Source organism: Periplaneta americana, chromosome 11 (genome assembly GCF_040183065.1).
Source record: "Periplaneta americana isolate PAMFEO1 chromosome 11, P.americana_PAMFEO1_priV1, whole genome shotgun sequence".
NCBI classification, from domain to species: Eukaryota; Metazoa; Arthropoda; class Insecta; order Blattodea; family Blattidae; genus Periplaneta; species Periplaneta americana.
The window spans coordinates 12860856-12886698 of NC_091127.1; the positions used below are offsets into that span (position 1 = coordinate 12860856).

The 25843-nt window shown below is 36.2% G+C and overlaps 1 protein-coding gene across 1 annotated transcript in view; it reads left to right on the forward strand.

Annotated features, from left to right (window-relative positions):
- Nucleotides 1–20697, forward strand: part of LOC138708811 (uncharacterized) — a 63361-nt gene extending 42664 nt beyond the window's left edge. The window contains exons 2-4 of the mRNA XM_069839006.1: nucleotides 14939–15173; nucleotides 17588–17881; nucleotides 19793–20697. Coding sequence (XP_069695107.1) covers nucleotides 14939–15173; nucleotides 17588–17881; nucleotides 19793–20007 — 744 coding nt within the window. The 3' untranslated portion in view covers nucleotides 20008–20697. The remainder of the gene's footprint in view (nucleotides 1–14938; nucleotides 15174–17587; nucleotides 17882–19792) is intronic.
- The last annotated feature ends 5146 nt before the right edge of the window (nucleotides 20698–25843 follow it).

A 25843-nucleotide genomic window follows, 5' to 3' on the forward strand; every position in this document is an offset into this window, starting at 1 on the left:
TCTCATTATTATTATCATTCCCATTATTATTATCATTCCCATTATTATTCTCATTGTTATCATTCCCATTATTCTCATTCTTATCATTCCCATTATTATTATCATTCCCATTATCATTCTCATTATTATTATCAATCCCATTATTATTATCATTGTTATTATTCCCATTATTATTATTATCATTCCCATTATCATTCTCATTATTATTCTCATTATTATTATTATTATCATTCTCATTATTATCATTCCCATTATTATTATTATTATTATCATTCCCATTATTATTCTCATTGTTATTATTCCCATTATTATCATTATTATTATTATTATTATTATTATTATTATTATTATTATTAAAATATGACTGTCAAATGCGCAAAATGTTAAACGTTTCACGATAAAGTCAGAACTAAAATTAACGAACGAGTGAATACCGCTCTTAAAATAAGTTTAAAATCGACAATACACAAAATTTAACATCTGCACAGCAGAACTGTCAAAACAGCCTGTTCAATATGTTTCACAACAAGTTAAATTTGATATTGTTTCGGCTTCGTTTTATTACAAGGTCGGCACTAGACGGTACGTCTGTATATAATAAAGATAGCATTGTTATATTTCGAACATGCCGCAGCACCAAACACAGGGGTTGTATTGAAGGAGGGGTAGGACTAGGTCGATGTAGATTTTGTTACTCTGACCAGTGAAAAATTAGATAAGGGAAAATGATTATGGATAAATAAAGGTCTCCTACAAAAGACCTTTCCGGTTTTGAACACGTGTAATTTACGTTTATGAATCTGAAGTGCATGAAAATAGCGCCAATGGAAAGAGAAACTCAAAACGTTTAGTTACGACAACATTGTTTTCCTAGTTGGTCACACTGCCTCATAATAGCGCATATAAACAAATTTGTTCATTGTTGAGGCGAAATGGCTGCTTTATAGGACAGAAAAGCTTGATTTTCATGTGAACCAGTCGGTTATTAATGTGCAACGACATTACCGAACAAAGTTTGGTGCAGATCCACCCAGTGGACCTACAACCCGTAAATGGTACACTGATTTTAAGGCAAGATTCTTCGCAAGCGGTTGCGGTTTCATCCGTATCGAGTACAGTTGCTGCAAACCCTAAAATCAGAGGACAAAATGCTACGAAGAAATTTTTTGCATAAGTATGAAGACTTTAATTGAAAACGGTGTTTTCTGACGAAACCACTTTTCATCTTTCTGGTAAGGTGAACAGACATAACCTCAGAATCTGGGGGTCGGAAAACCTGCGTACCTACTGTCCGTTACTCAGGAGAAGACGAGCGGAAAGAATGTGACCTTCTTGACTATCGCTGTTGACTATTATAAACATCGCTCAGATAAGCATCCCAGTAGCCAGGTTATTATTCGTGCAGGAAACATGAGTAAAAATGCGTATGGAAATTAAAGTTAAGTTGAACAGAAGGAGACCTAATGTTTCCGCTTACTGCAGTACAAATATTGCACGTGTTGTCGTACGTTATCTGTTCACATCCATTCCTCCTCAGTCCGCTCTCGTCTTCTCCTGAGTCACCGACAGTACGTGGAACTTGACTATAGGCTTTAAGTGTGCCGTGTTACCAAAGGGGACACATTGAACATCTTTAAGGTAAGGACTAAACTTTTTGGGTTTCTCTTTCCATTGGTATATTTTCATGCCCCTCAGATTCATAGAATGTAAATTACATGTGTTCGAAACCAGAAAGGTTTTTTGTAGGATTCCCCTATTTTTATGTCTCAATATGTATTTTCAATGAGGTTCAAATCCGGTAACTTTTTTTTACTTGGTTATTTAACGACGCTGTATCAACTACGAGGTTATTTAGCGTCGATGGTATTGGTGATAGCGAGATGATATTTTGTGAGATGAGGCCGAGGATTCGCCATATTACCTGACATTTGCTTTATGGTTGGGAAAAACCTCGGAAAAACCCAACCAGGTTATCAGTCCAAGTGGGAATCGAACCCGTGCCCGAACGCAACTTAGCCGACTGAGCTATGCCGGTGACTAATCCGGTAACCTCCCCCCTTTGCCTATACCCCTGGTGGAGATGGGGTGTGGGTTTTATAAAGATTCTTTGACAAGACAGGGGACTACTGTTAAAGTTTTACTAAGTAAATTTAGCTTCTAAAAATTATAGGCTTATATTTACCGTTGATTTTAGTGCCGTACTTACAAGCAAACGTTCTGATGGGGGCAGATAAAAAAGTTAATTTTTTTTCTTCCTCTATGTTAATAATGTCAAAAGAAGTGCTTATACAAATTTTGCCGACTCGGCCGCAATTACGAGGCCGTCCAGAACGTGATTTTCCTTGGGGTCGTTTATAGAAAAAAGCACAATTTCATGGAAATATTTATTGAAACAGATACAACAATTGTTGCGCTATTTGTTAACATATCCCCCACTGGAATTGAGACGTTTTTCATGCCATGGGATCAATTTTTGTGTCGTAGAAGTCAGCCGCCTCAGATCGGAACCAGCGTTTGACCGCAGTCTACTATATACAGTCGCGAAGCTCAATATGTAGTAAAAATGCAAACTTGGGTAGTTGCCCACCACTAGGATCGCTACTATCGCCCCATCATCGCAGATCTCTCTCCTAGTAGACGACAAAATATGTTACACTTTCTTTGTGTTCTTTTGGAAAAATTAACACCTTCCTTCCCTTATTGAAATATTAAATGCATAAAGTTAATTTTATTATTTTAATAAAGTATATTAAATTCCACCATAAACTCGAAGATACCTGCAAGAAATAGGTTAATATTATTTTTGTTTGTGCAAAACGAACTGAAATTTACTATAATCGTTTCACTCATTCAAGATTATAGCGATAATTAACTATGAAACCAATAAATATTAATTTGCATTTCCCTTTACAACAATAATAATGGAAATATGAATTAATGGAGTAACTTACGTGTACCGGTACTTGTAGTGTAGGCTACGTAGTTAACAAATTGGGATGAGGTTAAGCAATAATAATCACACCAGAATTGGAAATAACACGTGATCAATAAATTTTATTGTAACAGACTTTTTCTACGTCTCTAGTAAAGTAACAAATAAAAATAACAACAAAATTAACAGCTATAATTAAAAACATAACCTTTGAAAAAAAAAAGTAGGCCTAAGCAATAATAATCCCACCAGAATTGAAAATAAAACGTGATCAATAAATTTCATTAAAACAAACTTAATTTTTCTACGTCTCTAGTAAAATATTATTATTCCAATTATTATATTTTAGCCATTAACATTTTCTTTACAACCAATAACGAACATTTCACAAGCATCAATGTGAAATACGCAACAAGCTAGCACTCGATGGAAATACGACACAGTCCAAAGTCGACCGTGGACAGTCTATTGTTTCTAGTTGCTAACCGCTTGGAGCGCTTTATCACGAGATTTGCAAAAAATCACCTCAAGCTTCGCGACTGTATATAGTAGACTGTGGTTTGACTGCGTCTGCACCTCTCTCTGTCGATCCTATGATATGAGAAATGTCTCAATTCCGATGGAAAATGTGTTGAAAAATAGCTCAACAAGCTGTGTCCGTTCTAATACATTTGTCCAATGAAATTGTGTTTTTTCTTTCTGTTAACGGCCCCTGGCGAATTTATTTTTTTACGGCACTCGTAATTGCGGTCGAGTGGCCAAAATTTGTATAAGCACTTCTTTTGACATTATTAACATGGTGGAAGAAAAAAAAAATTAACTTTTTTATCTGCCCCCATCAGAACGTTTACTTGTTAGATTAAAATAGTTAATTAATTAGGAAACAAGAAGTGATGTTTTTGATAAACATATGAGAATAGTCAATTTTTGCCTCGTTGCAACATATATTCTTTTTGTCTAATTATTTACGTTATTACTTTGTTTTATATTGTTTTTGGCTTTTGTTGTAGTGGGTGGCTAGAGAATTAACGAAAAGCTAAAAGAAATCTGTGACGCGTTAAAAGAAACAGAACCAGATCCAAGCGGTTTTCCACTGCCACCTGCATCCTTTCCGAACATTCTCCTGCAAGATGCCCTACTTTTTAAATAGAATCAGAAATCCTTTAAAACTAAGTAGATCTACATTTTTCTGAGTGTGGTGACAATGCTTTTGAGAATAACTGTCACGTAAACTAGAAACTGGTTGCATTTTCAATATCGATTATATCATTAGCGTCTTTCCTGATACAGAAACACCGTTTGGAGTAACCCGCTTGGTTGGAGAGCGGCCAGGAAAACTTGTCTGAGGTCCTGGTAAAAGCCACTTACGAATTTTAGCTTCCATTGAGCGAAGGTCAAAGGGACGTGACTCATTGTTTCGAGTGAATAAAGCGATCCATCTGGTACTCTTAGGGAGAGTCCCGGATTATAAATCGTAGGCCTCTGTCAACCTATAATGTAAATACAGTACTAATTTTATACATAATAAACTGTAAGTGATATCATTAGTTCCATGGTGTTATTCTTTGAGATATTTCAAACAAAAAAGTTTAATACAATTTTGCTCTTTTTTTTTTTTTTTTTGCTTCCTTTTTGAGATAAAAATTTTTTATATCAAATATTTCAATCCGTGTTTTGGGAAAGCAATGTATTATGATAATAAATGATTGAAAGAATTTTAGTTTTGTTCTTTAAATGTGCAGAAATTTTTTCCGAACAAATGTAAATTTTTGTTCTATAGGAATTTTAAAATGTTACATTTGTTCGGATCAAATTTCCGCACATTTAAATTAAAGCACAAAACTAAAATTCTTTCAATATTATACTGGTCTACAAAGAAGAAAAAAAAACTTGTTTGCTACTGAGGAAATTTCAAGTGCTCTATACTGAAAGTGATGCGATGATTCCAGATCTGTAATCAGATTTATCACAGCACGTCAGGTTTTTGAGTTATAGAACTGTAACGTTAATTATAAATCTTACTATTCAGTAGGTTATATAGCCTACTTGTACAGTAAAGTTAGAGATATAAATTGAGTTTAGTTTATATATTCTTTGCAAATTGTTATATTATAATATTTTAAATACGCTTACAATATATAACCTGCCTAGGACTCGCGTTACGGAATGCGCGCTGGTTCGAGTCCTCATGGGGAAAGAAATTTTCTCATGAAATTTCGGCCAGTGTATGGGACCGGTGCCCACCCAGCATCGTGATGCACTTGGTGAGCTACGATAGGTAGCGAAATCCGCTTGCGAATGCCAGCTATAACGGCTGGGGGGATCATCGTGCTAACCACACGATACCTCCATTCTGGTTGGATGATCGTCCACCTCTGCTTCGACATGTGGGCGTGAAGCCAGCAGCCGGCTGGTCTGTTTAGGCTCTTCACGGGCTGTAGCGTCAAGGGTTATTATTATTATTATTATTATTATTATTATTCCTATTATTATTATTAGGCCTATTATTATTATTATTATTATTATTATTATTATTACAATATATAGTAAGCACTAAAAACTCTGTTAAAAGTGCTTGAGACCTTTGATTTTCCGTTATGTTGGCATGTGATTGATCGCTGTAGGAACCAGCAGAAATCACCCATCATGCTCGGACCGTATTGACCCTGGTACCTGGATTCCATCGTTGGTAAGTCCTGATGGAACCTCTCACCATGTTCGTCACTTACAGCGCCGAGATTTGATGAATGAAGAAAATGCATTTTTAAAGACATGCAACAACCTAGATTCTGAAATGTTGTAAGCATGTTATATACTAACTCAGCATAATTATTATCAGCCCGATAATTTCCTGAAAACCTAGTTGACACTAGTACAAATGTGCCCCAAGCTTCGAGTTCAAGAACATTCAGTTCTGACCTGAACGTAGTGTCACACATCATAATTAAAAATTAAAAATGTTATTATTTTAAAATTGCGACGTGATAGAAAAAAAACGGACTTCAGACCTGTAATCAGCACACTCAAATTAGGGTTGGTACATTTGTTTTTGTTCAGTAGCAAAATCACTGTAGACCAGTGTTATCATAATACACTGCTCTCGTAAATTGACTGAGAATATTGGGAATTAATCCAATGGCTTTTCCAAAACACGCTGTGACATGTTTTATATAAATCAGTTTTTATCTCAAAAAGGAAGCAAAAACAACAAAACCGAAGTACTCTGAGAAATCCTTCCTCATAAATCTGGTAGAATCTGTGGGGGGTTAACTTCAATGCCGTTTACGGGAAAGCCGTTCGACCCTCGAGCTCTGTCTGGGCCGAATTTTATGGTTTCAGTTTTTATGACATGAATATTTTTGCATTTCATGCAAATGTTATTGTTTGTGTGAGTGTTGTCATACATAATTCAGTAAGTGTGTGTGTGTGTGTGTGTGTGTGTGTGTATAAACAAAACATCCGTCTCAGATAACCTACTTGGTGCTAATTTACTACTATTTATAATCCAGGCATTGTGTGTTGATGTAATTACTGTCTTTATTACATATTAGCAGTCGAGCTGGCAAGAGTGGAGATATGCAGCCCGCACTAGGCCTTTATCATTGTCATGTACACGGATGCATACAAAAAGTAGATAAATTTTATCAATATTTTTCATGAACAACGGTTGTTGTATACTCAACGAGCGTGGAGCACTTTTAACGTTAACGGAAGCTACGATAACATAGTTTCTCAATTAACACTTTTCTATTCATTCATTCATTCATTCATTCATTCATTCATTCACAGTTTTCTTCCCAAGAGCAGGTCTTTCACTACAAATCCAGCATTCTCCAATCTTTCCTATTTTCTGCTTTCCTCTCAGTCTCCGCATATGATCCATATATCTTAATGTTGTCTGTTATCTGATATCTTCTTTTGCCCCAAACTTTTCTCCCATTCACCATTCCTTCCAGTGGATCCTTCAGTAATTGAGCCGTTCAGTGCATAAGTGGTGTAAGTAAAAATGGGTAATGAGGGTTAAAGTAAACATTCTGTAAAATACAACGCAAAGTAGCAATTAATATTCAATTTATTTAAACTATTAGTAGTCAGTGGATAGCAAGAAGGCCATATTAATTGCTACTTTGCGCTGTATTTTACAGAATTTTTACTTTAAACCTCATTACTCAATTTTGACTTACACCACTTTTGCTCTGAACGGCTCAATTATTGCATTTTTCCATGTGTAACCTATTTCCTTTCCATATGTAGATGAAATTATTGGGGATCATCAGTGTGGTTTTAGGCGCAATAAATCGACAATTGATCAGATTTTTTTGTATTCGACAGATATTGGAGAAAAACTGGGAGTATAAGGGCACAGTACATCAGTTATTCATAGATTTTTAAAAGGCATATGACTTAAGTAGTTAAGAGAGAAGTTTTATATAATATTCTTACTGAATTTGATATTTCCAAGAAACTAGTTCGATTAATTAAAATTTATCTCAGTGAAATGTACAGCAGAGTCCGTATAGGCCAGCTTCTGTCTGATGCTTTTCCAGTTCACTGCGGGCTAAAGCAAGAAGATGCACTATCACCTTTACATTTTAACTTCGCTCTAGAATATGCCGTAAGGAAAGTCCACGATAACAGAGGGGGTTTGGAATTCAATGGTTCACTTCAGCTGCTTGTTTATGCGGATGACGTGAATATGTTAGGAGAAAATCCACAAACGATTAGGGAAAACACGGGAATTTTACTTGGAGCAAATAAAGAGATAGGTTTGGAAGTAAATCCCGAAAAGACAAAGTATATGTTTATGTCTCGTGACCAGAACATAGCACGAAATCAAAATATAAAAATTGATTTATCGTTTGAAAAGGTGGAAAAATTCAAATATATTGGAGCAACAGTAACAAATATAAATGACACTCGGTGCAGAATAAATGTGGGAAATGCCTGTTATTATTAGGTTTAGAAGCTTTTGTCATCCAGTCTGTTCTTAGAAAAATTGAAAGTTAGAATTTATAAAAACAGTTATATTACCGGTTGTTCTGTATGGTTGTGAAACTTGGACTCTCACTTTCAGGGAGAAACAGAGGCTAAGAGTGTTTAAGAATAAGGTACTTAGGAAAATATTTGGGGCTAAGAGGGATGAAGTTATAGGAGAATGGAGAAAGTTACACAACGGAGAACTACACGCATTGTATTCTTCGCCTAACATAATTAAGAACACTAAATGCAGACGTTTGAGATGGGTAAGGCATGTAGCACCTATGGGGAATCCAGAAATGCATATAGAGTGTTAGTTGGGAGGCCGGCCGGAGGGAAAAAGACCTTTAGGGAGACCGAGACATGATGGGAGGATAATATTAAAATAGATTTGACGGAGATGGGATATGATGATAGAGACCGGATTTATCTTGCACATGATAGGGACAGATTGTGGGCTTATGTGAGAGCGGCAATGAACCTCCGGGTTCTCTAAAAGCCATTTGTAAGTAAGTAATCTATTTCCTAACTATAACATTATCAGGGAACGGATTTATATGGACTAAAAATATATGAAATATGTAAATATATATGTAGTTATTTTTACCAAAATATGGAATTAAATATGGATTTTTACCAAAATATGGAATTAAATATGGACTTAAAATTATAAAAAAATGACTATGTACGTTAAATATTGGTACATTTTAATCAAACTAAACAAAAAATATAATGGACGTACCTTATCTTCCAATGTAGTTTCAACAAAACACAATTTTTATTGTCTGTTACCATAACAATAGGTTACAAACATTTCTTTCAAGTGCTGAAAAGTGAATCTTCTTCTATTGTCTCTGAGGATAGATTTATACTGACTAAAAGAGCGTTCGACGTCACAAGAAGTAACTGGTACATAATTCAATTTCACAATGTCTGCTGGGGATAAGTCCAAGTTAATCTTCACTGTTGATTCACCACTCATCACAGCAACAACCTTTTGTAGTTCTTCATATCCAGGGTTTTTTGAAAGTACAGTGTCCACCTTAGCTCTTACTGCATCTGCAACTTTACCTCTACCACGATTCAGTTGTTCCACAGTACTATTTATAATTTCAAAACTTTCAGATAGTGAAAGGTGCCTATTTTGGAGACTTTTGAGCGTTTTTATGATTCATGAAAATGTATGCTGAATGTGAGCTAAGTCATTCTTCACACTTATGTCACAGGTAACTGTTTTCGCAGTATCAATTGAGACTGCATCTTCAGAGTCCAATGCAAGGAGAACATTGTTAATAGAGTCTATATGTTCGGCATAATATTCAACTGCTTCTAGCCATGTACCCCATCTAGTTAAAATTGGCTTTGGTGGCAATGGAATTTCAGGGTACATTTCTTTCAACACGTTAACTCTACTGGGAGCTTTGAGAAATACTTTTTTCACTGATGAAATCAACAAATCTACTTTAGGGAAATTGTCTCTGATCACTTCTGCCACACGATGAAATGCATGCGCCACACAAGTAAAATGAGTCAATTTAGGATATACAACAGATAATGCTTGTCCAGCTTTGACCATATAAGGGGCAGCATCGCTAATAAAGAATAACACATTATCGTACATAATACCCTTTGGCCACAGGATACCCATAGCTTCGTTGAACAGTTTAACTATAGTTTTGTTATTGCACTTTTCTAGAACATCACAATGTAAAAGAATTCGTTCAGAATATTGTTCACTTAACAAACCGATAACTACATTACCAACAAGTCTACCTTCTTTGTCGGGAGTCTCATCAATGGAAACCCAAATTGAACTATCTTTAATTTCATCTCTTATCTTCTGTATTGTCTCATCGTAGATGGATGGAGCATACGTCTTCCTAAGTGTTGACTCATCCGGGATTGTATGTTGAGTATATTTTTCAAGGAATTCCCTGAAGACCTTATTCTTTAGTTTGTAGAGAGGAATATCAGCAGAGATGAGAGAACGGCACAGGTCGATGTTAAACTCAGATCTTACATTCGATGTTGTTGGTTGTGTTAAAAACAATTGTCTCTGCTTGGAATTTAGTTGTTTGTTGGCCTGATGTTTACTAGTTGTAATGTGTTGTTGCACCAGGAACTTTTGTGTAGATGATACTGCACACTGACACAAATTACAAAATAATATTTTATTGTCAGTTGATAAACCATCTTCTTTAAATTCTGAAATGTAACTTGTTAGTTTTGATTTTAAATTGACTGAATGACGTACTTTTGGCATATTTACCGTCTTTATAGTATGATTTACAAAACTGAACCTATGTGTACTCTGACTGGCATTTAACTGTTGAGCTGCACAACTGAAGTCTGTTAAAAATTTTAAATTAAATTAATACAGTTTTGTAACTTACTTTCCCATTGTTGATAGGACTGCTAATTTTCAAATAACTCTGATGTTAAAGGGATTACTGAACATGTGTTTAAATCTCTATTGTTGAAATGTATTTTTAAAAGTTAATGGAATTTTGTTTTGTTTTATTGTTAAACCTAATATAATATGGACTGTTTTATATGAAATATGGAAAATATATGGAAATTAACGAAAATATGTACTAAACTCTAAAATATGGAAAAATATGGAAAATAAAAGTAGGATTTTTCAACCCTACACATTGTGAAACATAAAGATAATGCAAAATATAAATTATATTAGCTTTATAAGTAAATATGTATTTACATATAAATCCTTTCCCTGAACATTATTATTCGCCTTAACGTTAGAGCACTCCATGATAGGAGTCATGAATCACATTCCTGATCACTCTTTTGTAGAATTCATCGCAATGCACATTTCTGTGTTCAGAACGGTTTCTTCATTTTCCAGGAGTAGTTGAATAGCGTTCTCCACATATTACGCTGTCCTTACGAATTCTGCTTATTGTGGAAATTGATCTTCTAGAATATGAGGTACGCTTATTCGACTCCTGAAATGAAAGTTTTAATCTACAGTACCTTGACGTGATATCTCATCCATTCTTTTATTGTAAAATTCCAGACTCACTATGAGTGGTTTTGTTTTTTTTTTTCCTTAGAAGACGTCATAACATTAATATGTGTAACAATAAACGTCAATTATTATTATTATTATTATTATTATTATTATTATTATTATTATTATTATTATTATTATTATTATTATTATTATTTTGCTAAAAAACTAGAAACTCGGCACGCTAGAAAAATATGAAATTTACAGACACACAAAAACACATCACAGCACATCCTCGACAATGAATTTAATTTCAGAACACACACCTTTTTCGGTACAATCATGAACACATCTCACCACAAGAAGAAACCAGAAGATAGCGCTGGAACTCACTAGGATTCAGAGTCCGTGGATATCCAGAGTACCGCAATTCTTTGCGCTGGAAATGCCGAAAAATCAGCCATTGTTATTCCAGCGCGCGCTATTTGGCGTATAGGCTACAGTTGTAAGGAAATGAATGTAGCTTATGTAGCCTAAATCAGAATCAGATATTTTTAATTTTAAGGGCCACGGACACTATTTGACCATAGTGTAGAAGAGACGGCCTCCAGATATGGAGGGTAGCTGCGAATATATTGAATAAGCAGTCGTGGACAGCCGATAAGGGGTGGTCCTCCAGCTTGGGGGTTGGGCGAAGGGCTAACAACCCATCACCGTAAAAAACAGCTTGTTACGTATCCCTATAATAAGCCTCGGAATAGGACTGATTCTCTGGCACGACCACAGCAAAGGAATAAGGATTTGAGATTTGATTTGAGGGAGGTGGGGTATGATGATAGAGACTGGATTAATCTTGCACAGGATAGGGACCGCTGGCGGGCTTATGTGAGGGTGGAAATGAACCTTCGGGTTCCTTAAAAGCCATTTGTAAGTAAGTAAGTAAGTATTTGACCATAGTGTCCTCTTAAATTGGGTTAAATTTACTCTAAGAGTATGTAAATAAGTTGTACATATTCTGAATACAATCACTGCGCTTGTGCAGTGAGTGAATTCGTTTTCGTTGATCCTGTATCAAAAGTCGACTTCAGTGTAGCACACGATAGACTGCGTGACACGCTGGAACACCTGGCCTGGCGCATGGCTGCGAATTAGTAACAGTTGACGGTGTCATTCTCTTAAAATAGTTGTTCATCCCTGGCCTCCATTCAGACTATTGGGGACAGATGTACTTCCCTTATCACTGCAGCTTTCAAACGCGGAATAGAGCATTGAAACCTATGTAACACGCCACGTTTGTGTAATTTAGTGTCAATTTTGGTGACACATCAAACCTCTAAATCTCTCTATTACGTAAAAAGGACAGAATGGATCGTTCTGTGGATCCAAACAATCTAAAACGTGAGAACTCGTGCCAAAGCTTTTCCATATTTTTCTTCCTTTTATCTGACATTTTGACAGTTTCAGTTGATATCTCAATTGGCTCTGTTCCCTGTGAGGTAGATTCTTCGAGCTTTTAAAACCATAGAAAGATATACGAGTATGACTGCGGAAACATTTTGAATGGTTATAATCTTAGATTTTTGCTTTCTTTCAAAAAGAACTTCAATTTCCGTCGTTGGCAGAATATCGTAAAAATCCGTAATTGTTTACTTTATCTTATTATTTGTTGTTATTCTAATAACATTTCCTTTGGATGTGAGAAACTTGAGAAATTAGTCCCCATACGAGTATATTAAAATAAATACAAAACTATGTATGTGAAAGAGAAGTTTTGGTATTAAAATACCTATGGCATTTTGCATTAAATTAAAAGAGAATCGTTAAAATTAATTTTGAATATATTTCACTTTAACATTTTATATTAAAATAGTGCCTCTATCTCGTACGTCAAATATAAAATTATACATAAATAATTAATTTAATATAACCGATAGCCCTATATGTGGCCGGAATTAAGAGGTGCAGGGATGTAAAGATCTGTGCCCCTATTATTATTATTATTATTATTATTATTATTATTATTATTATTATTATTATTATTATTATTAATTGATTTATTTATTTACAAATGGCTTTTAAGGAACTCGCAGGTTCATTGCCGCCCTCATATAAGCTCGCCATCGGTTCCTGTCCTGTGCAAGATTAATCCATTCTCTATCATCATATCTCACCTCCCTCAAATCCATTTTAATATTATCCTCCCATCTACGTCTTGGCCTTCCTAAAGGTATTTTTCCCTCCTGTCTTCCAACTAACACTCTATATGCATTTTTGGATTCGCCCATACATGCTACATGCCCTGCCCATCTCAAACGTCTGGATTTAATATTCCTAATTATGTCAGGTGAAGAATACAATGCAGTTCTGCGTTGTGCAACTTCCTCCATTCTTTCTTCTTCTTCTTCTTCTTCTTCTTCTTATTATTATTATTATTATTATTATTATTATTATTATTATTATTATTTCAGCTTTCGTATTCCTACTAAAGAATTTAAAGTTCACAAAATTTTCTATACTAGAAATTCTGAATCTCTATCTCCGGTCTCTGGATGCATAAAAAAATGCCAATATGCATTGTTGTGATTTCGATCCATTTAATGTATGATAGTGACTAATAATTGATAAATAATTTAATTGCGTTATATAATCTGTAAATTTTGGCATGTTATGGTTCTTTATTAATTCAAGACTGATCATTTTAATGTTTATTAATATTGTATCTGTATTTAAGCTTTAACACTATAATTTAAATATATCACTATTAATATTATCTGTATTTAAGCTATAGCAATTATATTATTTGTTTTTATTGTATTAATGTGCTGGTCTATAATTGGCCAGTGCCTATTGACCAGCGCACAAATATCAATAAATAAATAGTAAATAAAAATAACAATAATTATTATTATTGTTATTATTAAAATAAAATAAAATGGTGTACCTTTTAATTAACGACTTCCCATGTACCTAATATTGTAATCAAAATTTATCATCACATCAACCTATGTATATCACCTATTAACAATTTTTGTTCACTGAAGAGCCCAATCTAGTCTGCCCTCAATTCAGTATTATACAATGTATTTGTATTTAATTTAGAAGCGGTCTGTATAGCGCTAAATGCGCTCATCGATCTAAAAATTATTTAAAAAAAAAAAAGGAATCTAGGTTCTAATTGACTGTACCTGCACGGAACCGAATTTATACTGTTATTTCACATTTTTTTCAGTTCTACCCATTTTTATTTGCAATAAGAGATATTTTTACAGCATTATATGCTCTTTTCCCTATTTTAGGATCGTGGATGTTTTCCCACATTGTCATTAATTTTTAACTAGGCCTACAATAATCTCACTAAAGGTTTTATCTAGAGAAAATCAAAACTCGAGTGGGATTTAATTGACTATTACACGATTAGAAAAAAAAAGTATTTAAAGACAGAAGAAATGAAGTATTCTAATACAATAAAATATTAATTGACCTACTAAAATACTAAAGCGTCTTGAAAATGTATTATTGTACCATCGCATCATTACAAATATTCCGCTAGATGGTAGTATTTATGATCAGCTGTTCTCTTGTTACCAGTTGTGCCAACTATACAATCTTCATGGAACTCTATGGACGATTACTAGTCAAGAAGGCTTTGTTGATTGTTTCATTTTTATTAAAACAGTTGCATTTTACTGTACTTCAATAATATATTAAACAATCTCATACAGAGAAGCTATAACATAACCTAAATAATATAAACAAGATAAATGATAAAACAGTTCTAATTAAGGATGATGAAATAAACACGAATCATTTTAGAAGGTTTGAAAGTGCAATCAGTGTTGCAAAGAAACAAATGCTAGGAAGGTGACAAAAATAAACAAACATTAGTGATAAGTAGCCATTATTGGTTGAAACACGTCGTTCCGTACTGTTTTATTGGTCAAAAGTAGTATGACGTAGTAGAAGTGTAATAGTCACATTAAATATGTAATTTTGTTTTAACTCGCTGTACTAAACACTGACTCAAATAAATTCGCTTCAGAACGTGTTGATTGTTACAGATGCCGCTAGCAGAAAAGGGTCCCAGCTTCCTCAACGTGTTGGAGGTGGATGATCCCAAGCTGTGTGTGTTGTTGCATCTAATGACTCCTATGGAGCCCATTGAACCCGTTCTCGAATCGCCATTGGCTCGACCGCTGGCACAACAAAAGACTGCAGCCAGCGATCTCCTTACAGAGGTGGGGTCTGCAAAGACAGCGATGGAAGGAATGCTGTTGGCCAACATGGAGAAGAATGGTACTGTACTTCTTTATGTGTCTTTCAAACCTGTTATGTAGACCGAAGTGCTACTAACTTCATTGAAACAGAACAGTATTGTTCGGTATTATTTTTCCATATTTCTTCTTTAATTTACTCATTTTACGAAATATAAAGAGAAAAAATCATGATGCCGCATAAAAATCGATTTCCATATTTTCACGGAAATACACGTTTCCAAAACCCTGTTATCCTTCGTCTTTTTTTTTTTTTTTTTTTTTTTTTTTTTTTTTTTTTTTTTTTTTTAGGCCTACATGTATAGTCCCGTCGCTCTTATTTCCGGCAGCCAATCACGTTGCAGGTCGGCTACATTTAAACGTGTGCGTCTGATGGCGTTATGCATTTCCTAAGGCTCGATAAATACTTAATATAAACGTCCGCCATTTTGGCTCTTTCGTTGGCGTTCGCAGAAAGCCCACGAGGACGTTATTTGCCGCTCAATTATTTGCTCAATTACAGTGCGTTTGATTTATTATCATAGGAGATATGATAATGTTTAACGGTGTGGCAAATAGATTCCTCGGCTGGTAGCTCGGCAACGAAAGAACAAAAATGGCGAACGATACTACTTATTTACACTTTATAGAGCCTTCACTTTCTAACGTGTAAGCAAAGAGGAGGAGTTACGCCGGCAATAACAGCGTCGCGACTATAATAATAGGCATTGCACCGGTAGGTATATAAATTCAATCCGCAGAAGAGCGATAAACATGACATTTGTCTGCTCATGATGGGAAATATTGAAATGTTTCGATTAAATGCAGTGATAAGTAGTATCATCATATTGATAACCGTCCAAATCTTGGATTTAAAATGTCGGCATCCTAATCAATTCAAATGAACAAAAAAGAATGCAAATTAATGTTAGAAATATGCATAATAAAATTTAAAAAAAATTTAATGGTCTGCAACAAGATGTGGTAGCTATCGATACGATAAGAATTTATTGGAAAATAAATAATGAAATGGCAACATAAAATGAGAACAACCACTAGAGCCTCCACCGTCGAAAAGGCATTTTTGATAACGACCGTTAGATGGAAGTTATTTAATAGGTTATTTTACGACGCTTTATCAACATCTAAGGTTATTTAGCGTCTGAATGAGATGAAGGTGATAATGCCGGTGAAATGAGTCCGGGGTCCAACACCGAAAGTTACCCAGCATTTGCTCATATTGGGTTCAGGAAAACCCCCGGAATAAAACCTCAACCAGGTAACTTGTCCCGCCCGGGAATCGAACCCGGGCCGCCTGGTTTCGCGGCCAGACGCGCTAACCGTTATGTAAAATATATGATAATGTAATGGGTTTTCTTTTATAAAAGTTTATTTGATAAAAGATCTTTTATAAAATGTAAGTGCATCTTGGTATCTTTGATAAAAGATTTCTATACCTTGAAACAAATATGGCGAAACGCAAATACGAGTATAATTGGACTGTTGCTACCACAAAAATTCTGATATCGGAGTATGAAGGAAATGAAATGTTGTAAATAAATAATTTGTATAATAATAATAATAATAATAATAATAATAATAATAATAATAATAATAATAATTTGTGTAACTTTTCAAGTCTTCGCATTGTAGCTCTTTGAATAAGTTCTGAGGAATAGGTATAGGGGAGAGTCGGGTAGTATCGGACAGCGGATAATATCGGACAGTGAGTTTCTTTCATCAACCACACGATGATAGTACCTGATTGACATGGTTACGTTTCTGTGATGTCGCATAGAGAAATGTAACCATGTCATTCAGGTACTACCATATGGTGCTAGATGAAAGAAACGCACTGTCCGATACTACCCGACTCTCCCCTACCTCTCTTACCGCGTTTTGCAATCCACGGTTTAACCCACAGGCGTTTTTTTTTTTCAGTAACATGCATATTGTAATAATTGAACTAATTGTAGCTAAACAAGCATAATACTGTTCTTAATTCATGATGTTATAAACTTAACGCGTAAATATTAGTATCAACAAATCCTCGGAACACGTATTAACTGTTGTGAAATAAACGTTAGGAGAGCTTTTTTTCCTAATTTTAGGTTATCTTTCATCAAATCTTTTATAAAAGACTTTATGTAGTGTAATATACCCCAAATCCTATTTTTTATCAAAGATCTTTGATATTATATTTTATCATATTCTTTGTCAAAGAACTTTGATAGTGTAACAGCAGCCTTATAACATGATTTCTTTTGCGTCGCTAGATGGCAGCATAGTGATACTGACAAAAGCTGGTTGCCTTTAAAGTGCATTAAGCTGATCAATCTGTTACATATGTGACCAGGGATTAAACTAAATTTATCTTACACACAAAAGAAATAAATCTTTGTTAATATACAGATTTGTAAATGAGGTTTCCATGGATACTTTGTTGTAATTTTACAGCGCAGTTTCCTTTCATCTCTTACTACGTGATCAACACGAGCCAGACGGATCCTGTAGACTTTTTCCGCAATCTTCGTGCCGCATCGCTGCGCAAGTTTGACCCCCGCAACCTGAGGTACACGGCCGCGCACACGCTGGACCTGTTCAACGAAGTGGCCACCATCGCGAGGCCCCCGCTCGACCCCAGCTCCAAGCGCCCCCATTCCACGACCACGGGCTACATCATATCTGTGTACAAAGTGTTCGAGGGAGACGACGGGGAGAAGTTCGAGAAGAACTGGCTGTACTGGACAGGTGAGTATGTCGCAGTCACGTGACAGTTACTTATGTTATTGGGCTCTTTTCTTTAAACAATTGAGTAATATTACGTAGACTTCTAATTCCTAACAGCAAATATTTTCAGGAAAGAGCCTAACAGCAACAGCTCAGCCACTAACATTTACAGAAGAGCTAGAAGAAACTAGTGGGGAAAATCTAGATGCAACATAACCACTCGGTCGGACAGTAGTACCAGTTTATAGGCTACTCCGAGAAACAAAGTGGGGTCTCTAGAGTTGAATGAGAAGTCTTCTGTAACTTCTCCCATTTTACCTATCTTCAACCAATTTCCGTTGTAGCTCATCACCTGACCTTAGCTGCCTCTTCTTGATTTAGTAGGCTAATAATAATAATAATAATAATAATAATAATAATAATAATAATAATATAATAATAATAATTACTTACTTACGGCTTTTAAGGAACCCGGAGGTTCATTACCGCCCTCACACAAGCCCGCCATCGGTCCCTATCCTGAGCAAGATTAATCCAGTCCCTATCATCATATCCCACCTCCCTCAAATCCATTTTAATATTATCCTCCCATCTACGTCTCGGCCTCCCCAAAGGTCTTTTTCCCTCCGGTCTCCCAACTAACAATCTATATGCATTTCTGGATTCACCCATACGTGCTACATGCCCTGCCTATCTCAAACGTCTGGATTTAATGTTCCTTATTATGTCAGGTGAAGAATACAATGCGTGCAGTTCTGCGTTGTGTAACTTTCTCCATTCTCCTGTAACTTCATCCCGCTTAGCCCCAAATATTTTCGTAAGGACCTTAATAATAATAATAATAGTCTAATAATAATAATAATAATAATAATAATAATAATAATAATAATAATGAGAGACTGTACTTGGACCCAGGAGGCTACAAAATTAAGTATCATTGGATATTTACGGTAGTGGACGACGCACGTGCATCTAGAAAGCGAAGCATTAGTTCTTTTTGCCACCGAAAACGTTGTCCTCGGTGTGCCATGGGAGACGAACTATATAGCGCCGTATTGTGATTAGTGAAGCAATGGTGGATTGCCGGTAGGGGAAACGGGATTACTCCGCGAATATTTACGATCAGGCACCATCTTTGTCAACCACAAAGTCCACGTGGACTCGCTGGAATTCGAACTCGGGTTGCCAGCGTGGAAAAGCGACGCTCTAGGTACCAACGGTATTTGTTTTAGTTTAAATGAATTAATTCATTCATAGTTTTCCGCCCAACGGCAGGTCTTTACTGCAAAAACAGCATTTTCCAATCTTTCTGCCTTCCTCTTAGTTTTTGCATATAATCTATATACCTAATGTCGTCTGCTATCAGATATCTTTTTCTGCCCCGAATTTTTCTCCCGTTCACCATTCCTTCCATTGCATCCTTCAGTACGATGTTTCTTAATGATTAGGTGAGGGGTTTGGACTTTTTTTCCATTGCTGGTTGTCACAATCAAAAAATTAAGACACAACGTTTCGAAGGGTGGTTCTCCCTTCGTCTTCAGGTGGAAGGAAGGGATCAGTCATACAGAATAGCTGTACGTAACGATCCCAACAGTAGGTTTTTTTCCTTTCTCTCCTTCCTTCCACCTGAAGACGAAGGGAGAACCACCCTTCGAAACGTTGTGTCTTAATTTTTTGATTGTAACAACCAGCAATGGAAAAAGTCTAAACCCATCACCTAATCATTAATGATCCACCATTGCTTTCCAACCCCTCATTCAGATCAACACATGATGTTTCTTCTCGGTCAGTGACTCAACAAATTCCTTTTTCTCTTCCTGATCAGCTTCAACATCATTCTTTTTTCACCCACGTTCCAACACAATCCTCCGTAATTTTCGTTGATAAATGAAATGCTTCATCATGTACATTTGGTCATTTCTAAACTTTCAGGAGCTAGAATGCTGTACCGCTATTTGCCGAAGTCAGCAGGTTTACGACGCATCACTCTACACAAGTCCATTTCTAGTGGTGACAAGATGTACCTCCTCCTGTGTGAGTGTTCCAACTTCCTGGAGAATCTGTCGTCCGCAGCGTTACTTCTGCCAGCCCTCAGGGCGCGGCTATGTGGATATACGGGTCTCTACAAAACCACCGCGTCCTTCTGAACGCAGTGACGGTTCAAATATGCAGTGCTCGTGTTTACGGAAAAAAACGTCAATAAAGAGAATATTGATCAGTGGAAATTTCATGAATTTTATGGTCCAGAAACATTACGTTTGTTTTACTGATCATTTCCTTACGAATATTATTATTGCTGATTATACTGGTGAAATAATAAAGATAAGCAATAAAAACTAGAAGGATTCATTTATGCAAACATAGCTTAATTTTCGAAAACCCAGTTTCGAAATAAAATAACTTAAGAGCATAAGTATAGATACTGCCTCGGGTAAATAAATATTCTGTACCGAACTTTCACTGTATTTTTGTTTCTGTTGGAAATCTCTAAATTCATAATCCAATTGTTGAAACATAAAAAACATATTACGATAATGTGATCAGATTTTTATTCTCCTGTTCATTGTCAAGGTAAGATATTATCTGTGACATATGATTTTATTATCTCTTCCCTTGCGGATATAAATAGAACAACAGGTGGCTCTGATATGAAGTATGAGGGCTATGACATCTGATTTTGTTCATTGCACATAATGCCACAATCCAGCAGGCAGTGCATAATGCACATGTCCGAAGTTGAAGTGCGAAAATAGAACATTGCTAAACCAAATACACCGATACTTTTATACTTTTTTGGTAGTTTAATATTACATTTTGTGTTCATGGTATTCATATTTAAATATTGTAACCGTCGTCGTCGCCCTCGGCTGCCAGCTCCGAAATATGGAAAGTATCTCGAGGATGCACGTCGATCTCAATAATTAATTACGTACACTGATTAATTTGGGCGCCAGCCTCCTCGAGATTACTTCGGTAGAGGATGAGGTTCCCAGGTCAGCTGCAAAACGGTCGGGACATGGGGTTTGGGAGACGTGCTCGTAGGTTGAAATGATGTAGGCGCACACCAGAAGTTGTTGGTAAGAACTATGAAAACGTTTATTATTATTATTAAGTGTTCGTTTCAGATTAGCAGAAATGCGCGTCCAAGTGTATAATATCTCGCTCTCACTTCCCGCAAGTTGGTATACTAATTTCTGAATTCACGTAATTATATATTTTGTACTATAAAACACCAGTAATATAACGGACAGTTGATAACGTGATGAGAGGAAAGAATTCAGACTTATAATAATAATGCAACACACGACTTCTTATTACACCCACTAAAAAATTCTAAGTCCGTAAATTGTTATACTTCCGAGTTAGGTTTGCCGAGAATATGTGGAGTTCGACCTCTCCGAACACTGTCTATCTGCCTTCTGTCTATCTGCCAAATCTATCCCCTACTTTCAACCACCAAACATAGAATTTCGCCCTCCTATCTATATATCACGTGTCTCTATTAAGAATCCTGATTGGCCATGATTACACTTACGTCACTTAAGACGCGTTCTTCAAAAATTGTTCGTTAACTAGAACATCTCCTACTTCCGGCGTCCTGACCATTCTCTGACATATACCAGATCATCTCTTTTGGAACCTGGCTTGGCGTCATCTTACTGACCACCCGCAGGCAAAGTCCATACATTCCCTCATCAGTCAACTCCACGCCTGGACACATGTTTCCTGTCCCCCTAGCTTGGGTTCGGCCTTCCTGTCCACCTGTTACTTCCGTCTCAGATTTTGAAACTAACTTACACGTCCATGCTTCTTACTATCCATATGAGAATATTAACACGAAATACTAATCTAATGAAAATCTCCTTATCCTATACGAGGAACCGTCTCAAATGCCCTCTCATAACAAAGAATATTCCCAAGGGAATATTTGTTGTTATGAGACGCCCCAAAATAATACCTTCGCTACTAGTCTCCGGTGTCCCCTAATTAGTCACACTTGGATACACCTTTTGCTATGCTTATAAACAATGTACAAATTTACACTTACAATTATTACATATTTACAACTATTCACATGTATGAATCTATATACACACCTCACGCCTGCTTACACCTCACACGTCAGTTTAACTGACTTCTACCTGACATATATACAGCATCCAATCGTAACATTCAGGGCACATCCGAATACAATGGCGCTCTCTCACTCACATTCATGATCGGTTCCTTGATACATACTTATACTTATAACATAGAAATAAGAATTATGAACCACAATAAAAAAAAAATACACTAAACAATACACACTACATTTTAAAATACCAATTAACCCTTTATATCATACTTCATACATTAGCTTCAGCCTTGAAAACACATTTACATTCATAAAACCGAAATAATTATTAACCAGAATCAAAATTATACCAAACGATACATAATACTTCTGAAATACTAACTGACTCTATTTATCATATCTCATTCACAAGCTGCAACCTCGAATACACATCTCGAATAACGTCCCCTCAATATAGAGGACAACTTTATGTCTCGAACTAAAAATGAGGGTCTGGCACTTAATATTGATTCCAAAAAATGGATACATATTCAAATCGAATCATTCAACCTCTACAAATGAATGAACATAAATGAAGTTAATTAAAAAAAATATTCTATCATTATTATTAATCATTATTAATTCTTATTAATATCATCTTTAAATTACTGCCACAGGGAATACTACTTATCGCATGATCTTATAAGAAAACACACAAAAACAACTAATTCTGAAGGTGGCAAAAAGAAAACAAAAGTAACAAAATTTTCACAAGGTTAAAATTTTCAGCACTGACATTAGTTCTTGGTTCTAGTTGCTTATACCGCTCAAATACTACATGCACAAAACAAACACATTCTTATTTTTCTTATAATTAAAATCATATTATTTTCAACTTTACACAAATTCTCGTTTATTAACCTGGTACGTCGCCTGGATGTCTATCATGAATCGGATCGTCATTCTCCGAATGGGATCGTCTGCGGCCTTCCTCATATGTCATTGTGCCATTCTTAAATTGACAGTTTACACGTGGAGACACACTTCTCCTCACATTAAATCTACCAGCATGCTTCCACTTAACTTTTTCTCCTCCTGCAGAAAAATGAGGCCTCCAATAGCCCTTCCTATATTCACTTCTTTGATCGTTGCAGTACCGCTTCCTATTGTTAGAAAATCGGTTCACAAAATACCGCGTGTCATTATTGTAGGGTTGTAAACCATGACCGCCAGCACTGTGTGGCCGATCCCTGCTCCAACCGTCATTATGGTCATTGCTTTTGTACCCTCTATGGGGTGGGAAGGCTTCTTCTGCCCTCCGCCCCATGTTTGTGATGGTTTTCACAAGTCCAGTATCGGTCCCAAAAACATCAAACTTTTCGATTACTCTATTTACTTGCTCCTTGAATGCTCTATAATTTTCTAACACCTGGCTCTCTAGACTGATACTATTCTCGGTTAACCTATGCTCCGATTCATTACTATTCTCATCGAGATTATCGTCCAATCCATTAATATCCATATTTATTTTACTTTCCACCTCATTATTATTTCCGGCTACCTTAATATTCAATTCCCCAATATTCTCATTAATATCCTCAGCTAATTTACTCTCCACTCCATTACTATTTCCTGCTTTCTTATTATTCAATCCATTAATAATCTCAGCTAACTTATCTTTCAGTTCAGTACTATTTTCATCTAGTTTCTCTTTCAACTCATTAATATTCACAGCTAATTCAATTTCCACTTCATTACTATTCTCGGCTACCATATTATTCAATTCATCAATATTCTCTTCTAATTTATTATCCAATACATTACAATTTTCATCTAGATTATCTCCCAATTCATCAATATCCACAGCTAATTTACTTCTCACTTCATTACTATTCTCGGCTACCTTATTATTCAATTCACTAATATCCTCAATTAATTTACTTTCCACTTCATTACTATTCTCGGCTATCTTATTATCCAATTCACTAGTATCCTCAATTAATTTACTTTCCACTTCATCACTATTCTCGGCTATCTTATTATCCAATTCACTAATATCCACAATTAATTTACTTTCCACTTCATTACTATTCTCAGCTATCTTATTATCCAATTCACTAATATCCTCAATTAATTTACTTTCCACTTCATCATTGTTCTCGGCTAGTACATTTCCCAATCTATTATAGCTCTCTTCTATCATATTTCCCAATCTATTAGATCTCTCGTTCATTATATTTCTTAATTGACCAATTTGCTCTTGATATACGTCAGAACTTTCCATTAACTGGCTCTCTAGCCTACTACTATTCTCAGCCATCTCACTCTTCAAATTACCGAACTGGCTCTCTAGCCTGCTACTATTCTCAGCCATCTCACTCTTCAAATTACCGAACTGGCTCTCTAGCCTGCTACTATGGCTCTCTAGCCTGCTACTATGGCTCTCTAGCCTGCTACTATTCTCAGCCATCTCACTCTTCAAATTACCCATCTCACTCTTCAAATTACCGAACTGGCTCTCTAGCCTGCTACTATTCTCAGCCATCTCACTCTTCAAATTATTACTAGTTTCTATCATTTCGTTCCTCATCTGATTCATCTGCTCCAATATCCGCTCTAACACATTATTCGACATGACATTGTCCGAACCTCGCGAACTTTCTTTATCTTGGCTAGTACTCGTCCCTGCTGTAGTCTCCATTTTTTTTTTTACTTCTAGTCTGGCTCCTTAGCAACATGTAATATATAATATATCTTCAACAATTCCCCTTAAACTCAAAAACAAAATAAACCCTACCAAAATGAATTACACACATGTACATATATATGGACACAACAATTGAAATGAAGCCATTTATGCTTACGTATCGACGTCTTCAAGGGTACGCCTGGTTGATCGTCTCCCCCACCGTCCATCATTGTTCTCAGCTGTTTCGGGTCTGCACGGTGTTGTGGCCGTCGGTCGTTGACACTGCATGACACTGCAAGCTGCTCTACTAACGCTGCGTCGGCTGTCGGCTCTCGCGTCGATCCCCGCTGCGATCATTGTTGCCATCAGCCGCATTAACCCTGCGTCGGCTGTCTGCTCTCGCGTCGATCCCCGCCGTGGTCATTGTTGCCATCTCGAGCCGCATTAACCCTGCGTCGGCTGTCGGCTCTCGCGTCGATCCCCGCCGTGGTCATTGTTGCCATCTCGAGCCCGACGTTGGGACGCCAAAATATGTAACAGTCGTCGTCGCCCTCGGCTGCCAGCTCCGAAATATGGAAAGTATCTCGAGGATGCACGTCGATCTCAATAATTAATTACGTACACTGATTAATTTGGGCGCCAGCCTCCTCGAGATTACTTCGGTAGAGGATGAGGTTCCCAGGTCAGCTGCAAAACGGTCGGGACATGGGGTTTGGGAGACGTGCTCGTAGGTTGAAATGATGTAGGCGCACACCAGAAGTTGTTGGTAAGAACTATGAAAACGTTTATTATTATTATTAAGTGTTCGTTTCAGATTAGCAGAAATGCGCGTCCAAGTGTATAATATCTCGCTCTCACTTCCCGCAAGTTGGTATACTAATTTCTGAATTCACGTAATTATATATTTTGTACTATAAAACACCAGTAATATAACGGACAGTTGATAACGTGATGAGAGGAAAGAATTCAGACTTATAATAATAATGCAACACACGACTTCTTATTACACCCACTAAAAAATTCTAAGTCCGTAAATTGTTATACTTCCGAGTTAGGTTTGCCGAGAATATGTGGAGTTCGACCTCTCCGAACACTGTCTATCTGCCTTCTGTCTATCTGCCAAATCTATCCCCTACTTTCAACCACCAAACATAGAATTTCGCCCTCCTATCTATATATCACGTGTCTCTATTAAGAATCCTGATTGGCCATGATTACACTTACGTCACTTAAGACGCGT